The sequence below is a fragment of the Lactuca saligna genome, chromosome 4 (assembly GCF_052625555.1).
Source record: "Lactuca saligna cultivar CGN05327 chromosome 4, ASM5262555v1, whole genome shotgun sequence".
Taxonomy (NCBI): Eukaryota; Viridiplantae; Streptophyta; class Magnoliopsida; order Asterales; family Asteraceae; genus Lactuca; species Lactuca saligna.
Window position 1 is genome coordinate 90,355,559 of NC_136420.1, and position 21,149 is coordinate 90,376,707.

The 21,149-nt window shown below is 38.0% G+C and overlaps 1 protein-coding gene across 1 annotated transcript; it reads left to right on the forward strand.

The window, feature by feature from the left end:
- The first annotated feature begins 12,745 nt into the window (after positions 1-12,745).
- LOC145042363 (protein ULTRAPETALA 1-like) lies at positions 12,746-16,533 on the forward strand. Its single transcript, XM_078990759.1, has 3 exons — positions 12,746-14,063; positions 15,798-16,116; positions 16,230-16,533. The coding sequence occupies exons 1-3, from the start codon at positions 13,832-13,834 to the stop codon at positions 16,402-16,404; spliced, it is 726 nt and encodes a 241-aa protein (XP_078846885.1). The 5' UTR covers positions 12,746-13,831; the 3' UTR covers positions 16,405-16,533.
- The last annotated feature ends 4,616 nt before the right edge of the window (positions 16,534-21,149 follow it).

The following is a 21,149-nucleotide window of genomic DNA, read 5'->3' on the forward strand; positions in this document are numbered from 1 at the left end:
TACACCCATTAAGTCGCCATTTTATAGGCAACAACCTTATACCCACCTTATAGACCGGCTTCGTGATGAGACCTACTAACGGTAAAAGCGACTTGTTCTTATACACATATATATATATATATATATATATATATATATATATATATATATATATATATATATATATATATATATATATATAATTAACCATTAATGTTATAAATAGTATAAGTGTTGAATTTTAACTTTTAAAATTCTAAGTGTTGGAATTAAAGTTTATTAAAGTGTGTGAAACTTTTCCAAATTCCAAAACTTGAGGACAAGTTTTGTAACTCTTCACAACTTTTCTTTTCATAACTTATGAATTAAAGGTTCATAAAATGAAGACTCTTCATTTTATGTAACTCATGTGTTTTTAATGTGTGTTAAAGAAAAGTGACCTTTGGATATCCATAACTTGAGGACAAATTATGGACTCCATTAAAACACATAAATGATCAACAATTAATCCTAAACAATTCAGCAAATAATTCCTATCATCTTCTAAATTCATAAGAACATGAACATGATTATCAAAGTTTCAAAAAATTATATGAACACATACAAAGCATGAAATTTTGATATATGCTATTGTAAATAGATTAGAACAACCATTACACCCACTAAAATAAGTTTTAAAACATCAAAACAGTTTGGGGTAAAGTTTCTAGTCCATTTCCAGCAACAAAAGTCGAAAATCTGCATTCTGAACCTTCTACTCGCCGAGTGCACGAATCTACTCGCCGAGTAGGTTGAACTTTGCCTTGGACTCGTCGAGTCCCCCCATGGACTCGGTGAGTCCATCATGCAGACAACAAAGATTTCGACCTTTTTCACTATTTTGCATCAAGTATCAAACAAGCAAGCCTAGGCTCTGATACCACTATTGGGTTTTAAGAAATCTAACACTTCCTAAGTGTGCATGCAACCCTAATAAACCTTGGATCTATGTTTGTCTAAATACATGTAAAATAATAATTTTCCAAGGTTCATAACCTATCTAACATGGCATGGGGTACTTTTAAACATAAAAGAGTTAGAAGAGATTACATACCTTTTTGATGAGTTTGATTCTTAAGGAGTTTGAGGGCCAAGCACCAATAGTGTGAATGCCTCAAATGGAATCACAAATCACCACAAACTCTTGGAAAACTTTGAAAGAGTGTATACACACTACAATTTTCGGCCACACACAAGCACACACACTAGTGGCTATTTCATGCAACATAAGCATGCTTATATAGTGTACATGATTAGGGTGAAACCCTAATAACCCATGACCTTTCCTTTTCCAAGGATCCATAAGTTAAAAGCTCCATGGATCATCCATGGACTTCCATACAAGCCTAGCCCATTAACAAATGGGTGTTAGCCCACACCATATAAAACCAATAGCCCACAATCTAATTAGTCTTCCTTTTAATCTCTAAATAAATTCATAATTAATTTAAGACTAAGACTAATTAAATAACATGACTTCATATTAATATATTATAACTTATAATATATTAATAATAATATGCATATAACTCTCATAAAATTATCCATAAATAGTTTGGATGAAATGCAACCCAAATGGACCATGCCGGTCGGGTCAAGTATATACCAAATAAGTCATGGACTTAGACACCTTATCCAACACCACTAATGGCCTAATATTCTAAATTGGGCCCAAATCCTCAAATGGGCCTATCCCAAAGCCTAAATATATCCTTGACCCAAAACTGATTCCTCATGGCCCACTAAGGCCCAAAAGCTAAATGGTCCAAAGTTTAGGCCAAAACGATGCCTAAAAGTAGTGAAGTCCAACTCGACGAGAATGTAGGGCGTACTCCAAGGTACGCTAAGCGTATAGGCTGTATGGCTTGTACGTTACGCGTACTGGCTTGTACACCCAACATACTACCCTGTTAATCCATATTCCTCAAAAGTGCTTAATCCTTCAAGACCTTACGCCCAAATTACGTATTTGGGTCCAATAACATGTCTTAACTCATAAATTTGATTACTTGGTGTCTTGCAACCTACCAAATGAGCCCAAACTTGGAATATAACAACTAACTTCCGTGGAAATGTCCAAAACTCATGGATGGTCAAAAAAGGACCATAAAGATCGAAAATTTACTGCTTATGGGACTCATATATCACTAAGGTTTGCAACCCTAGGCCTAGAAACGAATTTGAGTCATAAATATCCATTCTTGAGACTAAAAAGGTTCAAAACATCACTACACTAGATCTAAGCACACTTGAGGAAAGTTGTGAATTTTATACCTTCATAGAGTCCCAAATTATGATGTTATCCCGGATCTATGAGCTTAAGATACTCAAGTTCCTCTTCACTAGCTTCTCCTTCTTTCTTTCAAGCTTCTAAGCTCCAAAACAAGCTTCACAAGGCCAAACACACACAAGAATGAGAAAAGGGAGGCTATCTAGGGTTTTTGAGGATGAGGGGCTAGTAAGGAGGCTAGGGTTTGAGTCATAATGTTGTATTTATATGACTTAAACCCTAAAAATTAGGGTTTGGAGTCTGCTTGCGTATGTTGCATGTACACCTTGGTATGCTGCGTATATGCACCTCCGCCCCTGCATCCAATGAAGCTCTACGGCCCGCGTACACCAAGCTTACGCCCAATGTACATCTTTGGGTAGCCCAATCATATCGGCCCACTTGCTTAAGCCCACTCAATAATCCATTACTTATTCCATGGTGCAAAAAAATAAATTGTAATTATTTTAAAATGAATATTACATCAAATGACGAGCGTTACAAATCTCCCCCAATTATTTTAGACATCGTCCTTGAATTCTGATACACCTAGAAATAGCTTGGGGTAGTGCTCCCTCATCTCATCCTCCGACCCCCATGTCCACTCTAATCCGTTGCGGTGCTGCCACTGTACCTTCACCAACTCTACCCTATCATTCCTTAGATCCTTCGTTTTCCTATCGAGAATGGCTACAGGTCGCTCTTACAGTTCAGGCTGTCATCCACCTGAATAACCTCTAGAGGAACCACTGCGAAGTCATCTACCAAACACTTCCATAGTTGGTAAACATGAATGGTGTTGTGGATCTGACTAAGCACGGCTGGTAGATTCAGTCGATACGTAACCCTGTCCACCCGGGCTAATACCTTGAACGGTCCAATGTATCTGGTGCCTAACTTGCCCCACTTCCTGAACCGGATGACACCTTTCCAAGGTGACGCCTTCAGGAGGACCATATATCCTACCTAAAACTCCAGGTCTGATCGTTGTCTGTCGTCGTAGCACTTTTACCGACTCTTAGCCGTCTGGAGTCTACTCCAGACCTGCTGGATCCTCTCTATCGTCTTGATTCCACTTAGGTACTCCCCATGACCCTTTGTCCAATCTCACCCCAACATATTGGGGTTCTACACTTCCTCCCATATAACATCTCGAAGGGAGGATGGTCGATGCTCGTGTGTTAGATATTATTGTAAGAAAAACTCTGCCAAGGGAAGGTAGGTATCCCAACTACCTCCAAAGTCTAAGATACACACTCGCAATATATCCTCCAATGTCTGGATTGTCTGCTTACTCTGACCATCCGTATGCGGGTGAAAAGTCGTGCTAAAGTGCTGATGAATACCCAAATCATCATGAAATTTGTTCTAGAATCTAGAAGTGAACCGTAAATCTCGGTCGGAAATCATGGAAACCGACACTCTATGTCGAGCTATTACCTTTCTTATGTAGATGTCAGCCAACTTTTTGGACGAAATGCTCTCCTGGATCGGGATGAAATGGACACTCTTAGTCAACTGATTCACGATGACCCAAATCAAATCCACTCCTCGTGCGGTTCTAGGAAGCTTCGTGATGAAATCCATAATAATATCCTCCCATTTCCACACAGGGATATCTAATAGTTGCGTCTTGCCGTGAGGTCTCTAGTGCACATCCTTGACATTTCTACAGGTCAGGCATCTCTCGATGTACCAGGATACATCCCACTTCATGCAGGGCCACCAGTAATCAGGGTGAAGATCTGTGTACATCTTCGTCTCCCCGGGATGGATGGAAAAATTGTACTTGTGCGACTCCTCCATCAGGATCTGCTGCACACCCCCTACATACGAAACCCATACTCTACAGTGAAGTGTCAACAGCCTTTGACTATCATAGTCGAAAGAGGAAATATGGCCCACTATACTCTCACTCTTTTGGTGTTCCTACTTCATAGCCTCTTGTTGGGCCTCCCGGATCTTTTCTAGAAACGGAGTCACTACTGTCATCCTCAGACAGATGTCTCTAATCGGGGCTGCGAATGCCTTGCAGCTATGTGCATCGACCACTACATTGGCCTTCCCCGGGTGGTAGAGGATCTCACAATCATAATCTTTCATCACATCTTGAGGTCTGTGTAAATGGTACAATGGACCCAATATAGGTAGTGTCGCCAAATCTTGAGGGCAAAAACAACCACCCCCAACTCCAGGTCGTACGTCGCGTAGTTTTCCTCGTGAGGCGTAGTCCATTACGTGCCCCTTATACATCAACATTGCACCCAAACCTGAGATGGACGTATCGCAGTATACTACAATAACCCCAATTCCCCAAGGCAGGGCTAAACTTAGAGCCTCACACAACATCTGCCTCAATGTCTCAAACGCTGCCTGCTGCACAGGCCCCCAACAAAATACAACGTCCTTTTTCATCAGCCGGGTCAAGGGTAATGCTATCTTGGAGAAGTCCTGTATGAATCTCCAATAATAGCCTGCTAACCCAAGGAAACTCTGAATCTCAGATGGAGATTTTGAAACCTCCCATCTCATCACGACCTATACTTTGGCCGGGTCAACCAAAATACCGGTTTGTTCGACAAGGTGCCCGATAATCTGCACCTCGCGCAACCAGAAATCACACTTGGAGAGCTTGGCATGCAAGCTCTCCCTCCTTAGGGTAATCAACACCTCCTACAAGTACTCCTCATGCTGCTTCTGCGTCTTAGAGTAAACCAATATGTCATCAATAAAGACTATCATAGACCGATCCAACATTAGTATGCATACACGGTTCATGAGGTCCATGAACGCGACAGGGGCATTGGTAAACCTAAAGGGCATCACCATGAACTCGTGGTGGCCATAGCGAGTCCGAAAAGTAGTCATCTATACATCCTCATCTTTGACTCGCATCTGGTGGTAGCATGAACGCAAATCTATCATGGAAAACCAAGATACCACCTGTAGTTGGTCGAAGAGATCATCAATCCTCAAGAGTGGGTAACGGTTCTTCACTGTTACCTTGTTCAGCTCTTAGTAATCTATACACATCCGATGCAACCCGTCCTTCTTCTGCACAAACAAGATTAGGGCTCCCCAAGGTGAACTACTTGCCCTAATGAATCCCTTGTCTAACAACTCCTGCAGCTATGTAGACAACTCCTACATCTCGGGAGTAGCCAACCGATATGGTGCCTTGGCTATCGGAGCCGCACCAGGGACTAGGTTGATCTTGAACTCCACATGTCTCTCTGGAGGTATCCTATTCAAATCCTCTAGAAATACGTTCGGGTCCTCTGTCACAACTGGAACATCACTCCCAGTCGCCTTACCCGCCTCCTAGGTATCCATAACATAGGCCACATACCCTGCACAACCTTGTTGGAGGTAGTGCCTAGCCCTCGCTGCCGAACACAAAGATGGTCCATGTTGTGGCCTCTCGCCCTGAATCACCTGCTCTGCCCTACTTGGGGTCCTGGCACGTACGAACTGCTGCACACAGTCGATCACCGCCCATTAGGGCTCATCCAATCCATGTCGATGGTGACCTTGTTCCCACGCAACGGAATGGGAACCAAATCCATGAGGTAACGCTCGTCATACATCCTCAAGACACAATCCTTGTAGACCTTCGATGCTCAGACAGATCGGTCTTCAGAAATCTCAACCTCTAAAGGAAACTCCAACATGCCCGAAGACTTAGCAAACCTCTTGCTGAGCATATGAGATACGAATGATCGGGTAGCCCCCGAGTCAAATAACACCTGCACTGGGATACCGTTTACATGGAACGATCCTAAACAAAATACATAAAAAATAGAACATAAATATCATAACCAACATGTAATAAGAGTTAGGAATGAGAAAAAATATTCGTCACCACATCCAGTGCAGCACGCGCCTCCACGGAGGTTAGTTAGAAAGCTCAGCTCCTCACCACTGGAGCATCTGTCTAGCCCTGCCGACCATCTGTGATCCACAAGGTTGCTGGAGCGGGCACCGCCACTGGCGCTCCTGATGTCAATCTTGGGCAATTGGCCTTTTTATGGCCCTTCTGATTGTAATGAAAGCAAATCAGTTCTGATGTCTGAAAGGTGGGGGTAGGGGCAGTACAATCCCTGCCAAAATGCCCAGTCTTGCCGCACTTATAGCAGTCCGACCCCCCAGCTATGCAAACCCCCTCGTGTGGCTTGCCGCACTTCCCGTAGCGGCTCAGGCCTTGGTGGCCCTTCTACCTCGAGTCGATTCCCTTAGGTTTCTTCCTAGAAACCCCAATCACCTACCCAATCTCCACCTTCCTCTTCCTGATGTGCTCTATATCAATCTCCCTCTCCCTCTCCCTCACAATCATGTCATCCAAAGTCGGGCATGCCGAGTAGCTGACATGTTTCTGAATGTCCGTTCTCAGTGTGTCATGGTACCGGGTCTTCCTCATCTCCTTATCACTCGCGTACTGAGGCACTAGTAAGGCCCTCTCCCTGAACTTGGCGGTAATCTTCGCCACCAACTTAGTAGTCTACCTCATATCCAGAAACTCCCTGGCCAGTTGCTGAACCTCCACAGTCGGTGCAAACTCAGCCCTAAACCTAGCCACAAAGTCTGACCAAGTCATAACCTCAATGGTTGGGGCTCCCAATGAATCATTGATTGCCTCCCACCAGTCTCTAGCTCTGTCTCTTAAACATCCCACAGCATACCAGACCTTTGATCCCTCAGGGAAGAAGTTCTTCAATTGTGCAGACTCGATATCTGCAATCCATCTCGTATCCACAATGAGGTCCTTCACCCCGTGAAAGTCTAGTGCACCACAGCCCTAAAGTCCTTGAATGAGAGTGTGTGTGTCCCTGACTGGCTAGATGCCATGTCACTCTGGAATTCCCTGAGGCGATCCTCCGTCATCTTAATGATCCCTTCCTTGATTGACTCGAAATCACCGGGGTCGCCTCAAGGATGCCTCTTGTAATCTCAGATGCGATGAAATCGAGTAATCCATCATCAACCAGCTTGGAACCTAAACCTGATCCAGACCCTGAACCTCCTGCTCTGTGACGTGTCACCACCATTCTGAAACAAAACACATAACCATCAGGGTCATACATAATCTCGAGAGGTCTCACACACTCTACAAGTTCCCTAGTTCTATCTCAACCCTCCTTGACTCGAGTACAGATCCTCTGTTTTCAGTAGTATGAGACCATACTACCTTCCACATCTATCCGTACTTTCCTCAAGAATTTCCTTGACTTCATCAAGTCCCTCTCACTACTACTGCTCGCTGCACTAATCTCATCCTAGGCTTACCCTAGGGTAACCTCCAACCCACTCTCCACCATCAGCTGCATAAGAAGTCCCTTCTACCTCTCCCTAACTAGCTCACGAATACCATTACGTATCACTAAAACCAGATAATTCTTCGAATGAGAGGTTTCTACATACAACGGTTAGACTCAAACAAGAGCTGTGAAATAGAGCTAAACCTAACCTTCTGAAATTATTTAGTCCTCATAATATGTAACTTAGCATATTCATTTACTAGTTAGTTAAAGATAACTAGAACTCCTAAAAGCATAAAGCAAGTTGCAATCGGTTATTGAGTAACCAAAACTAAGCATACCCTAATCATGCTATCATATCACTAACTAATCAATACTATCTTGCAGCTCAATAAGCACATACATCAGGCATATCGGGCATCTTCCTAGATCCTTAGCCCTAATCTAGCATGCAGTTCTCATACACATACAGTAGGTATACAAGACATCCTTCCTAGATCCTTATCCCTAATCTAGCATGCAGTTCTCATAATCATATCATATATCATAACAAACATGTATGGGTATCTTGGGGAAAACTTACTTGAGCTCAATCGATTGCATGCATCACACACCTTGTTCTTTCTCAAAACTCTTTATTTTAATTTTTAGAAAAAATATTTTCTTGTAAAAATATTTCAATCCCTCGATTTGAGTCCAGACACCCCGGAAGGTGTGTCCGAATCCCTCAAACCACGACTCTATTACCAACTTGTAACATCCCAAAATCCAAGGCCAAAAATTTCATTTTTAATTTAATAATTCATAAAACAAATTATTAAAAACATCATTGAGTTATCCTATATCATAAAAACCCATAAGTCATATGTCTGAAAACAAGTCATAATAATGTCAGATTACAAATCCCAAGAACATCATAATGCGGAAAATAATGGTGTGACGCGCTGCAGTCATGCCAACTCCTTTTTCCTTTCGAAGAAGAAGTACCTGAAACCAAAACCGAAAACTATAAGCATAAAGCTTAGTGAGTTCCCCCAGCATACCACACACCATACAATAAACATACTGTCAGGCATATCTGGGTGCCCAACCTACCCTGCTAAGCATACTAGGGTGCTCAACCTACCCCTGTTAGGCATATCGGGGTGCCCAACCTACCCCTATCAAACATACCGAGGTGTCCAACATACCCCTATCAAGCATATCTGGGTGCCCGAACTATCCTCCGAGTTATCTCAACCGATTATGGGGACTATATCACCTTTACCACTACTACATAATAACATATCATAAACATACTGCTAGGCATATATGGGTACTGTCTACCCCTTCAGTCTCTTTCAACCAGTAACCAGGGACTATTTCACCCCTCCTACCGCTATTACATAATATCATAGCATCATAGCACATAAAGCATAACATATAGTGGCATACAAGGCAGTTATCACAAAGACAATCATCTCAACTATAATCTACTACTAGTAGGCCGACATTGGTGCCTTCGACCCACTTCTACTGGAAGGTAACTCACCTCGCAAATCTATGCGTTGAATCTCACAACAGTGAATCCCCAACGACTGCTCTAATGACTCCCCGACTATCATTATCATAACAACACTTAGTCAAATTCCATAATACTCCTTAGGGTAAAATGACTATTTTACCCCCTGGTCTAAGTTGGACCATATCCAAAGCCCAAATCCATTTTATCTTTCCAAGCCTATTATTGGCCCATTAAAGCCTGACTAATGGCCTAATTTTCTAAATTGGGCCCAACTCCTCAAATGGGCCTTTCCCAAAGCCCAAATATGTCCTTGACCCAATAATTGATTTCTCATGGTCCACTAAGGCCCAAAAGCTAAAGGGTCTAAATTTTGGCCCTAACAGAGGCCTAAAAGCCGTGAAGTCCAACTTAGTGAGTACGCAGGGCGTACTCCTCGGTACGGTAAGCGTACATGCTGTATGGATTGTACGCTGCGCGTATTGGGTTGTACGCCCTACATACTACCCTGTTAAGCCTTATTCCTCAAAAGTTCTTAATCCTTCAAGAACTTACGTCCAAATTACAGATCTGAGTCCAATAACATGTCTTAACTCAAAAAGTCGATTACTTGGTGGCTTGCAACCCACCAAATGAGCCCAAACTTGGAATATAGCCACTAACTTCCATGGAAATATCCAAAAATCATGCATGGTCACAAAAGGACCATAAAGATCGAAACTTTACTTCTTATGGGACTCATATATCACTAAGGGTGGCAACCCTAGGCCTAGGAACGAATTTGAGTCATAAAGATCCATTCTTGGGACTAAAAAGGTCCAAAACATCACTACACTAGATCTAAGCATACTTAAGGAAAGTTGTGAACTTTATACCTTCAAAGAGTCCCAAATGATGATGCTTCCCCGATCTATGAGCTCAAGATACTCAAGTTCCTCTTCACAATCTTCTCATTCTTTCTTTCAAGCTTCTAAGCTCCAAAACAAGCTTCACAAGGCCAAGCACACACAAGAATGAGAAAAGGGAGGCTATATAGGCTTTCTGAGGATGAGGGGCTGATAAGGAGGCTAGGGTTTGAGTCATAATGTTGTATTTATATGACTTAAACCCTAAAAATTAGGGTTTGGAGTCTGCATGCGCATGTTACACGTACACCTTGGTACGCTGCGTGTACGCACCTCCGCCCCCCCGCATCCAATGATGCTTTACGCCCCGCATATGCCAAGCTTATGCCCAACGTATGTCTTCGGGTAGCCCAATCCTATCGGCCCACTTGCTTAAGCCCACTCAATAATCCATTACTTATTCCATGGTCCAAACAAATAAATTGCAATTATTTTAAAATGATTATTACCTCAAATGACGGGCGTTACAACGTCCGTTGTGGTTTTTATGAAAAACAAACTTATATTTTGTATCAAAATCCATCACAATCTTCCTAATATATACCGAATCATTTCTTCTGATTCCAACATAATGTGTTAGTCGTGATCATATTTTCCCAAATGCTCATATCCAAAATCAATATGGAATTATGTTAAAATCATTAAATTGCAATTTCTCATAGTCGTGAGGAAAGAGTCATAAAACATCTTCACTTTTTTATGGATTCCCATTATAAGCCAAAGAAGTTAAACAACTATAGTGAAACCTTTTCCTTGGAACATTTCCTTAAGCTCGCTCATTATCTCATATGCATCAAGATTCTCATAAACCATTTGAAGGTTAATGTTCATGCTCATGATAAATGATATATTAAACTACTTATCAAATCTCTTTAACTATTTATTTCGATTTGCTACATATGAGTCGTCAAGAGATGTCTTTGGAAGTAAAGCATCAATGATGTATAACATATTTTCGTTATTGAGAACAATTTTAAAGTTACGATGCCAATCGTTGAAGTTTGTGGCATTGAGTTTGTTCTTCTCAAGAAGAGATCAAAATGACAACTTATTAATGCATCCATTAATCATTTGTTTGCCACCCAAACCAATTTATTACTCATCGATCATACCAAATTGTTTAGGACCCAGTTGTACCCAAGCCAAATATTGGGGATGTAATTGAGTCGAACCAAATCGTGAAATATTCGAGACCGACTCAAAAAATACTTGAGATCAACTAGATTGGAGTTGTGTCGAGATACTCAAGTATATTATTGAGTCGAGCTCGAGTACCAAAATACTCAGCTCATGAAGCTCGCGAGCTTAATCAAGCTTAGTTATATTTACATGCTTATCTTTAAGTTTATTCATATTTTACATATTTGAGCATAATTGAATCGAGCTCCCAAACATAATCATATTTATATTGAAATTTAATGTATTTTTATTTTTTTTATAATTAGTCAAGTCAAACCGAGTCAAACTCGAAAGTGTCGACTACTTTATTGATCCCGAACTTGTAAAGACCCGAGTCGAATGTTTTACTCAAGTCGAATTTCGAGTGTGACAATATTAGACTTGGCTATTACAAGTTACACACCACTTTAGAAAATGGTTTTTTATTTGTTAAAAAAGGGACACTTCTTTCTACTTTAGCTAGTTCTAAATGTATGTGATAATTTGATATCAATTTGCATTCCTAGGCATTGACATATTGCCTGTTTTTATCATTATAAATACATATCGATTATATTATTTTAGTTTCATAAGATTCCTATTCTATTATATAAGATACTTTAGATATTTATAGTTAATTAAACAAATTTCAAAAACTACTTATTAAATTAAACGTAGTAGTTTTAGTATATATATAGATAGGTGTTTTTAATAGGCAATTGTTATTAAATCATATATTTTGTTGTTCTCAAAAGAATACATCTGATTTAACATATATTTTTAACAAAAAGACTTAAAGTTTCCTTCAATAAGAAAATGCGTGGACCATAATACTTGGTAAAATATTAATTAATAAATCTTCTAAAAAGATTTATTTAAACAAAGAAAAATAATATCTTCATATTATAATTATTTTAAGAGAAAGTAAGATTCAATATTAGGCTTGGTACATAAAATATACTCAATCATGGGTCATATGCCTCCTATTCATCATCAATCCACACCAATTGCCCTAAAGTTTCTTGGACAATCTCCAAGGGGTATCTAATTCTCCTTTTGTCTTTTACAACACAAACACATAGTGATAGGTGAAATGCGTGTCCCACAACCCTACCAAAGTACAAAACTACAATATTTTGGCTGGCTAATTAACAGTAAAAAACATTTGTAAAAACTAAAAACTTGGTTGGGTGGTAAAGCTATATATGCTTGTAGTAACAATTACCACTTCCCAAAATTGTATTCTTTCCAAATATTACCCATCCATCATCATTACCACTGACACATATTTCGGTATTTTAACAACCGTATGTATAATAATAACATAACAATTTGGTTTTTGGTGTTTCATACCACAAGACATTCATAAAGTTTACTAGTTATATGCACCCATCTTTATTCTTTTGACCATATGACAATGATAGTAGCAACCTCTATAAGTCCCACCAACCCTTTAACCATAGGCCGACGCACACATCCAAATTCTAAATCAAGACTTGTAAGAGACAACCCACTATCATTTCCACATACCCTCAACCATAATTCAACACCCACCTAATTTATTGCATCAAAACGTAAAATCTTGAAATACCCTTGAAAAATCAAGAATCCCTCACCCCAACAATACCCACCTACCCACCCACCAAAGTTTCTTTCTTCAACCTAAACTCTAGACTATGCATACTTAAAGTTCCTTTCTTGCAGGAGATCCCTTAGGCTTTTGAAGCTCAAATGCCCAAAAGATGAATCTTGAATATTTCAAGATTTAATCTTCAAGTCTTTTTGATATATGGTAAGTTATATATGAAGATTACCATCAATGTTTCTTGGCTCAAATACCCTTTGAAACATCAAGCCACAGGCTATAAAACCCACAAAAGTTTCTTTCTTTGGAGTTTGGACATCATACACCAACACCCTAAACTCTAACTAATGCATACTAAAGTTGCTTTCTTGGAACCCTGTACCTTGATCCCGACCCACGAAGGATCAAATGCCCAAAAGATGAATATTGAATATTTCAAGATGAAGTTTTGTGAAGGCTACTTTGACATTTATGAAAAGATAGGCTACAAGATGAGCATAAAGTTGAAATTAGATGGATATTGTGATCTTACATGGTTCAGGATCCTATCGTCTGCAGGTCATGTCATGCAAACGCAGCCTGTTCTCAACGTTTCAGATCCCTAATTTACACTTTTAGACCCTCTACTTACTTTTATTCCAATTTTTTTGCCTTTCTTTTGTTTCGCATCTTTTTTCTATCAGCCAGCTCATTCATGTCATTCAATACAACTCTCATCACCAACCAATTTCACAAACCCCAAACCAACTCTCTCTCTCTCTCTCTCTCTCTCGTATACACCCACGCACACACTAAATAAACGCACAAAAACCCTTTCGGTTTCTCTCTCTTTGAGCCCTATTCAACGTTTCTCCATCAGATCTCTCTCTCATGGAGATGCGTGTTTGTTAAAGATTCTTCCTCGCTTCCTCTGTTCTTCTCCTCTTCTGGGTCTCTTATATATCTTTGTCTTTCTCACAAACAGTTGATACAGAAAAGGGTACGTCGGGTTACATAAAAAGTCTTCGTGAGTGTATTCGGAGAAGTGATAAGATACCAATTTAATTTATCTTTTATTCTTCTTTTTCTTTTGTTTGTGAGTTTTCGAGTTTGATTGTTATCTTTATAAAGATAAAATCTTTGTCAAAGAGAGAGAGAGATATGGCGAATGGTGTTGAAGAGATGGATAGGGAGAGTGTGGTGAATGGTTCGACAATGTTTAGCGATGAAGAGGTGAGGGAGATAAGTGGGTTCAAGCGTGGCGGCGATGATTACGTGGAGGTCACGTGCGGGTGTACGAGCCATCGCTACGGCGATGCCGTCGGAACGCTTAGGGTTTTCACTAGCGGTGATCTCGAAATCAGCTGCGAATGTACCCCTGGTTGTGAAGAAGGTCACCCCTTTTTTTTTTCTTTCTTTCTTTATCTCTTCACCCACTTGCATGTTAATGTGATTGTGTGTATTATATGAGTTCTCTTGGAGGTGGTGTATAATGTCACTCTGTCGTCGTGAATTTTGACTCCCTCGAAATCAATACTTCCTTCTCATCACATGTCTCCATGAATTTCCACCATTTTTTGTTGAAGTTTTCATACACGTTAAGTGTATGATGATATGACTCAGTGAAAATTGGGTCTTTGTTATATGGCTTTTCATGCTGTTCTATACGTTTATCTTTGCCTGTTATTGTCTGTTACACAAATCAAACCTTATCTTCTTTCTTCTTTCTCTATCTTTACACTCATTCCATAATTTTTTGGTGTCTTATTGATCTTTCTTACTGTGATGTTCATATGTTATGATAATGAGTTTGGTTTTCTCTTCTTAACTGTTTGATTCCTTTCAGTGCAGAGTTCTGTTATTCACCTTACACAAAGTGACATGTTTACATGATCATATAAAAGTTTATAGTTTTCTGTATGGCTTCTTGACATGACTTTATTCAGAGTAATTTTGGTTTGAAATGCATAAATATGCTGCATTTACATGTTCAATGTTCATGTTTTCCCTCTACCTATATCATCCCATATAATGATTATATGATGATTAATACCATTGAGGAGGTGTCATAACACGTTTATGAGCCCTTATATGTCTTAAGTTGTATGTTACAAATAACTTCCATAATGTTTGTAAATTTATCATGAGGTTATTGGGCTGGTTTTATAATTTGGGCTTGATGTATCAAGTTGCAGGTTGCCAATAACTTTCACCATTGTTTCAAGTTGATGTTATTCTATCACTTTCTGCTTAAAATTAGTAATCCAATTAAGCAAATTTGTTGGGAATTAAGGATCATTACCTTAAAGTCTTGTGGTAGGTTATGATATTATGGTAAAAAATACTAATCTAGATCTATCTGCATGAATCCAGTTGTTTGATTTACTAATATAGATCTGTGTTATCTATAATTAGTAATGCTATGTCACGCAAATCCTAAGGTTTTATTCACTTTGTTCATTTTCCATTTTGGTTTTATGGGGTCCAATTTGTATCTGATGTTGAAGATAAAATAGAAACGTATCTGCTTTTTAAGTTTAAATACCCAAAAGCGAATTTTGAATATTTCAAGCTTTAATTTTTGAAAACTTTTTTGATAATCATGACACTAGATTCCTAATAAACACCATCAAGTTGTAGTTTACAGGGTTGAGTATCTGCTATACTTTATCCAACTTTTGGTCTGACAAAGAGGGCATCTCATAAAAGAATCCCTCTTTTAACATCCAGTAATTCTGCTTTCTTTTGTATTTATAGAATAAAGAAAATTTCATCTAGTTTTTGTGCTTAAAATAGTATAATTGGGTAGATTTTTCAAAGCACAATTCCTTAATAAGAAAAAAACTAAGTAGAATGCTGTGATTGACAAATAACTGAAAGTACATTGCTATTTCTGGCATTTAGCCATTTTTGACATTTTTAAATATACCATATACTCCAATGTTTGTTGTCATTAATCATTACTTCCCCTAAACCCTAAACTGAATCTAAATTTTCAAGGGTAAATGCAAGAATTAGCAATGTACTTTCATTGATTTGTTTATCATAGCATCCTACTTTCATTTCTTCCTATTATAAAAAATCTAGCAAATTATATTGATTAAAATAATTGTTAATTAATTTTCAGAGAAGTTGACACCAGCTGCATTTGAGAAGCATTCTGGAAGAGAAACCTCAAGGAAATGGAAGAACAACGTTTGGGTGATTGTTGATGGAGAGAAAGTTCCATTGTCAAAAACTGCACTTTTGAAGTATTACAATCGGACTTTGAGCAACGGGTCGACCCGTTCCCAAGCGGGTCGGGCTTGTCATCGGGACGAGTTTCTTCGGTGCACACAGTGCAATAAGCATAGGAGGTTCCGCCTTCGAACAACCGAAGAGTGTCGCACTTATCATGATGCTTTTATAAACACAAATTGGAAGTGTTCCGATATGCCTTATGAAAAGTATGTGATTTTGGTTTCTTACAATTTTACGCAACTACAATAGATCAGCTGAGCACCTGATACTGATACTGATACTGATACTGATATTGATACTGTTGTGTTTTTTTTTTAAGAATAACGTGTGATGACGATGAGGAAAGAGCGAGCAGAAGGGTGTATAGAGGGTGTCTGCGGTCTACGACGTGCAGAGGGTGCACATCGTGTGTGTGTTTTGGTTGTGGGAATTGTCGCTTCTCAGATTGTGGATGTCAGACGTGTATTGACTTCACTAGGAATGTGAAAGCATAAGGAAAAGCTACTACGTGATCGTTATCTTTTTTATGTTTTGGTACTTTTAATTTATTCTCTTCATTATAAATCTCATGAAAAACATCTTGTTCTTGGTTTTAAAATTATGCATATGGATTATTTATTATCTGTCTCTTGTTTTGTTGGCTCGATGTTGATCTTTAAATGTAGAGGCAAAATTTGGATTTACGGGTTTGATTGACTTGATACGATTTTGTTTTAAGTATTCATAAATGTAAGATTTGGCCCATTATATTAGATGAAATAATTGTTCTAGAACAAGAGCGTATAGTTAATTGTTTTTCACCTTGCAGCACTTGAAATGTTGAAGTTTGTGCAATTGTCTAGTTGTACTTACAAAGTGTTATTTAACTTTCTTGGTATAATGTCCAAATCTCTGCAACTTGTCTCAAATGTTACGAACTTTAATTTTTTATTAACCCATGTCCGACTGTAACATTTAAAAAAACTGCACAAAGTGTCCTGATTTTAATTTTATTTTTTTTAATAATAAAAAGTTGATTATGTCTAAACAAGAATATATGAAATATATGTTGTCACTAAGGCCATGAGGTGAATACCCTCACCCGAAGGTGCGTGGGTTTCTTCCATATAAGCAACAAGGAAGCATGATGGTGAATGGGGTATATTCCCCAGCACAACCACCATAGAGGAGAGGAGTGAGAAGCAAGAGAGATAGAGAAAGTGCCCAACATGGCCTCTTGTGGTGTAGGCCACAACATTCAATGCTCGTAGTGCTAGGTAAGCACAATGCCACCACCGAGGTGGTGTGCACTATCGTGATGAGATGCTAACATGGCCACATATGGCATAAATGCCATACCCTTAGGCCTTATAGTTATTGGGAACTAATGACTTAGACAAAGGTCTATATAACCTAAGGTTTAAACGATATACTTTTAGTATGGTTTATTCTAATGTAATATAAAGTAGTTATCCTCACAAAGCCATCATTTAGTCTCGTCAAGCAACTATATTGTAACACCCTCATACAACCATTTTGAAGTAACGTTTAAACATCATTAAAATAAACAAAAGGCTTATTCTTGTCAAACTTTTAGATTTAAAATCTATCATGGTAAGGTAAAATGCAGTGGATGCTTCAATCAAATCAAAGAAAAATTATAAACATGAAGGCGTGGTTCACAGAATGTTTTTTAAGGAATCCAATTCAACATTTAGTTTGGTTAATAGTAAATGAAATTTGAATCAAATTTTATATTTTGTTTGGTTGGCGGAAAATAGAATTGGAATAGTGTAAAATGACATAACTACCTTTTTTGGTTTTTTCTTACATTTACTTTGTTTTATAATTATACGTAAATATATTATATAAATTATAAAAATAGTAAACGGTGGTGTTGGCGGCAGCGATGGTGGCAGAAGTGACGGTGGTGGTGATGGCGGCAGTGTGTGGTGATGACGAAGGTGGTGGTGGTGGTGGTGGTAGTGACATCACTAGTGTTGATGGTAAAGGCAGTGCTGGTAGTGGTGGATGTCGGTGGTGGTGGGTGTGGGTGGTGGCGATGTTGGTGGTGGTGGTGGTTGGTGTGGGTGGAGGCGATGTTGGTGGTGGTGGTGGTGGCAATAGAGGTGGTAGTGGTGATGATAAAGTTAGTAGTAACAACGATAATCGTAGGGTATAGGTGGTAACGGAGGTTACATGTGGTGGTGGTAGTGGTGTTGGCGATGATGATAATGGTGGTGGTGGTGGTGGTGGTAACAGAAGTTGTGGTAGTAGTGGGTAGTAGTGGCGACAATATTAGTGGTGGTGGTGGGTGGGTGGCGAAGGCAGTGGTAATGGGTGGTAATAGAGATGGTGGGTAGTGGTGGCGAAGGTTGTAGTGGAGGTGGTCACAAGTAGTGACAAAGGTTTTTCATATTTGATGTTACAAATGAAAAGAGTAATATGCTAATCTTCAACATTCCCACTTGAAGGAATTTGAATTTCCTCATCTTTTAGATGAAATTTATTTTCCCTTAATGAAAGGAAAGTTGGACACATTTAGGAATCTAATTCCTTCTCAAAACTTGAACCAAACATAGGAAAGTGATGAAATTAAATTCCAATTCCTTCTGATTCATTCCAATTCCAGCGAACCAGACGACCCCAAAGTGTTCATCACCTACTGTATAGCGATGTCTATGGCCAGGGCTGGACCTACTGAATAGCATGGGATAGCTCGACCTACTCTTCAAACTTTCTAGATAAATATAAAAAATGATTTTTGTAATATATAGATGTAATCTCCTAAAAAATTGTACAACCCCTGTGTTCAAACTTTAAAATCCAAAAGGCTTTAAAATTAAATTAAAAAAGTCGGCTCATTAGTGAGATGTACCAAAATTATTTTAATTATTCGAAATGAGTGAATTTTGTTGGTCAACTTGATATCTATTTGCACTCTATGTTACATGATATTGTTGAGTTTTTATTCAAAAATAGTTTCAAAAACATAAAGATGGCAACCAAAGACTTTGATTTTGGACAAAATAAAAATAGTTTTATACCCACCAATGATCATTTTGCAACACCTTAGAAAGATTAAACATTACTAAAAAGAAGAAACTAAAACAACATTTGAAGACTTTGGTTCCTTTTAACAATCTGGAAGTTGATGGAGATGTCTTTAAGCTCTAAATTGAGCTATCTATAATGTATCCACCAAGTAAGATTAAACCACTAGTAGATCCTAGTCATTCACTTATAAATTAATTGTTCAATAGCCTTAGAAATATATACTAAATATATGCTCAAAAGTGAAGTAACTAATTGTCTTTTATCTAGCACCATTTGCAAGAGAGAAAGAAGGAAAATGGCTTAAAGACTTCGAGATTTTCGCAACCCTTATGAGCATTGTTGCTCATGGTTATGATGCTCAAAAGAAGAAGTCAAGTCCAAAAGAACTATCTATAAAGCTCATGCATGCATTTTTTGATGTATTATCCAATGTAGACAAAAGGTATAACCATTAAGCAAAAGACGTAAGCTTTCTTCAGAGCATGAGAGACGTATTAAAAATACAAAAGTAATCTCACCCATGTCCCCTTGCATTTTCGGCCATGATGGTCAAAAAGCAAGACATGGAGTGTGCTTTACGTAATCCAAAAAATAACTAGTTGAGTCTTAACCATTTGGTTACTCTAAGTGACCAAAACATTATACACAACATTAATAATCATACCATATGATATTAAGCTACTTTCTATTCTCTTCATTATTATTATTTCCTAGAAATAATAATTCCCAACATATTGGTAAAATTATTATTTCTCAAATTAATGTTATTTTCCAATTAATTACAAGTGTTGATATATTTAGTAATAATTAAATTATAATAATAAATAATCAATTAGTGGTAACTTGTTATAAGATGTGACACTATACAATCATATGTTATTAGCAATCATTCTATAATGACTCGTGGATATACAAGATCTTTCAATATCTCACTTGCACAAAACTCATCATAGGATGATATATATAGTGGTGAACGTCTAGCTGATGGGTTTAATAAGTTACAATAAAATGCTCAATGCGGAAAATCACTTAACAATTAAGAAGAGGGCATATGCAACCTAAAAGGATCTGTCTTTCACATTAAGGCAACATACTTTAAATAATAAAACTAAGATACACCCTAGCAATTTCAAAAATCAGAAATCAAGGTTACATACCTCAAACTTGTTATAGCAAACAAGTTGCTTGAATCCTTCCTTTAAAGAGTTTAGAAAGCTAACACCAAAATGATGATGCCTCTAATGGATCACACACAAACCTTAGAACTAGAAGACACTTGAGGAGAGAGAGGAAAGAAGTATAAATTTTGTTCATCGCCTTTAAGGTAAGTGTATGCATGAATTTAAGGACCTAAGGGGTCTTATTTATAGCTAGGGATCACAAGGATAAATCCTCATTTGAATAATTAATATCAAATTTAATCCGTTCAAGGAAGTTATCCTTATCACCTTTAGGAGGCTTCCAGAAAACCCTACCCCCCCCCCCCCCCCCCCCCACACACACACACACAACTCTTTAGAATTTCCTTTCCTTAGCCAACTTTAAACAATTAAAATTCACCCATTGTACCTTTAATTAATTACAATTAATCCCAACTTAATTCCAGATTAATTCTGATTAATAATTAATCAATTTTAATTATTGTCATATTAATTTATTAATCATATAAATTAACAAATCAATTATTTAACAATTGATCTCATATTAATTTATTATTCATATAATAAATTAACAAATCAACTATCTATTTTCAATTAATATATTAATCATATAATATATTAACATATCATTTGCTCATAATTTCTAATTGGTATATTAATCATATAACAATCTAATAAATCATTCTCTTTCTACAAATGTCAATCTAATCAAGTTCTAGTTATGAGGGCAACTCAAAAAAAAGACTTTGCTTCTATTTGCAAGTTTATACAAATTTAGTTATGAGCTTAAATACCTTAATCCAATAGTCTCTCACTTGGATAAAAACAAAGCTTTCCAAAGTGACTGAGGTGTTTATTTGGATGGATCGGTATCGGTTCGAACCGATCCAATCATGTGAATCCAAATTGATTTAAGGTTTTTAAAACATGGATCGAAGAATCCAATCTAAATTCAAATTTGACCTGATCCAACAAAATTACAATTTGGTTGGATCCATTTTTATAATTCAGTTTTCAAAAAACTAGAACATTTAAAACCACAT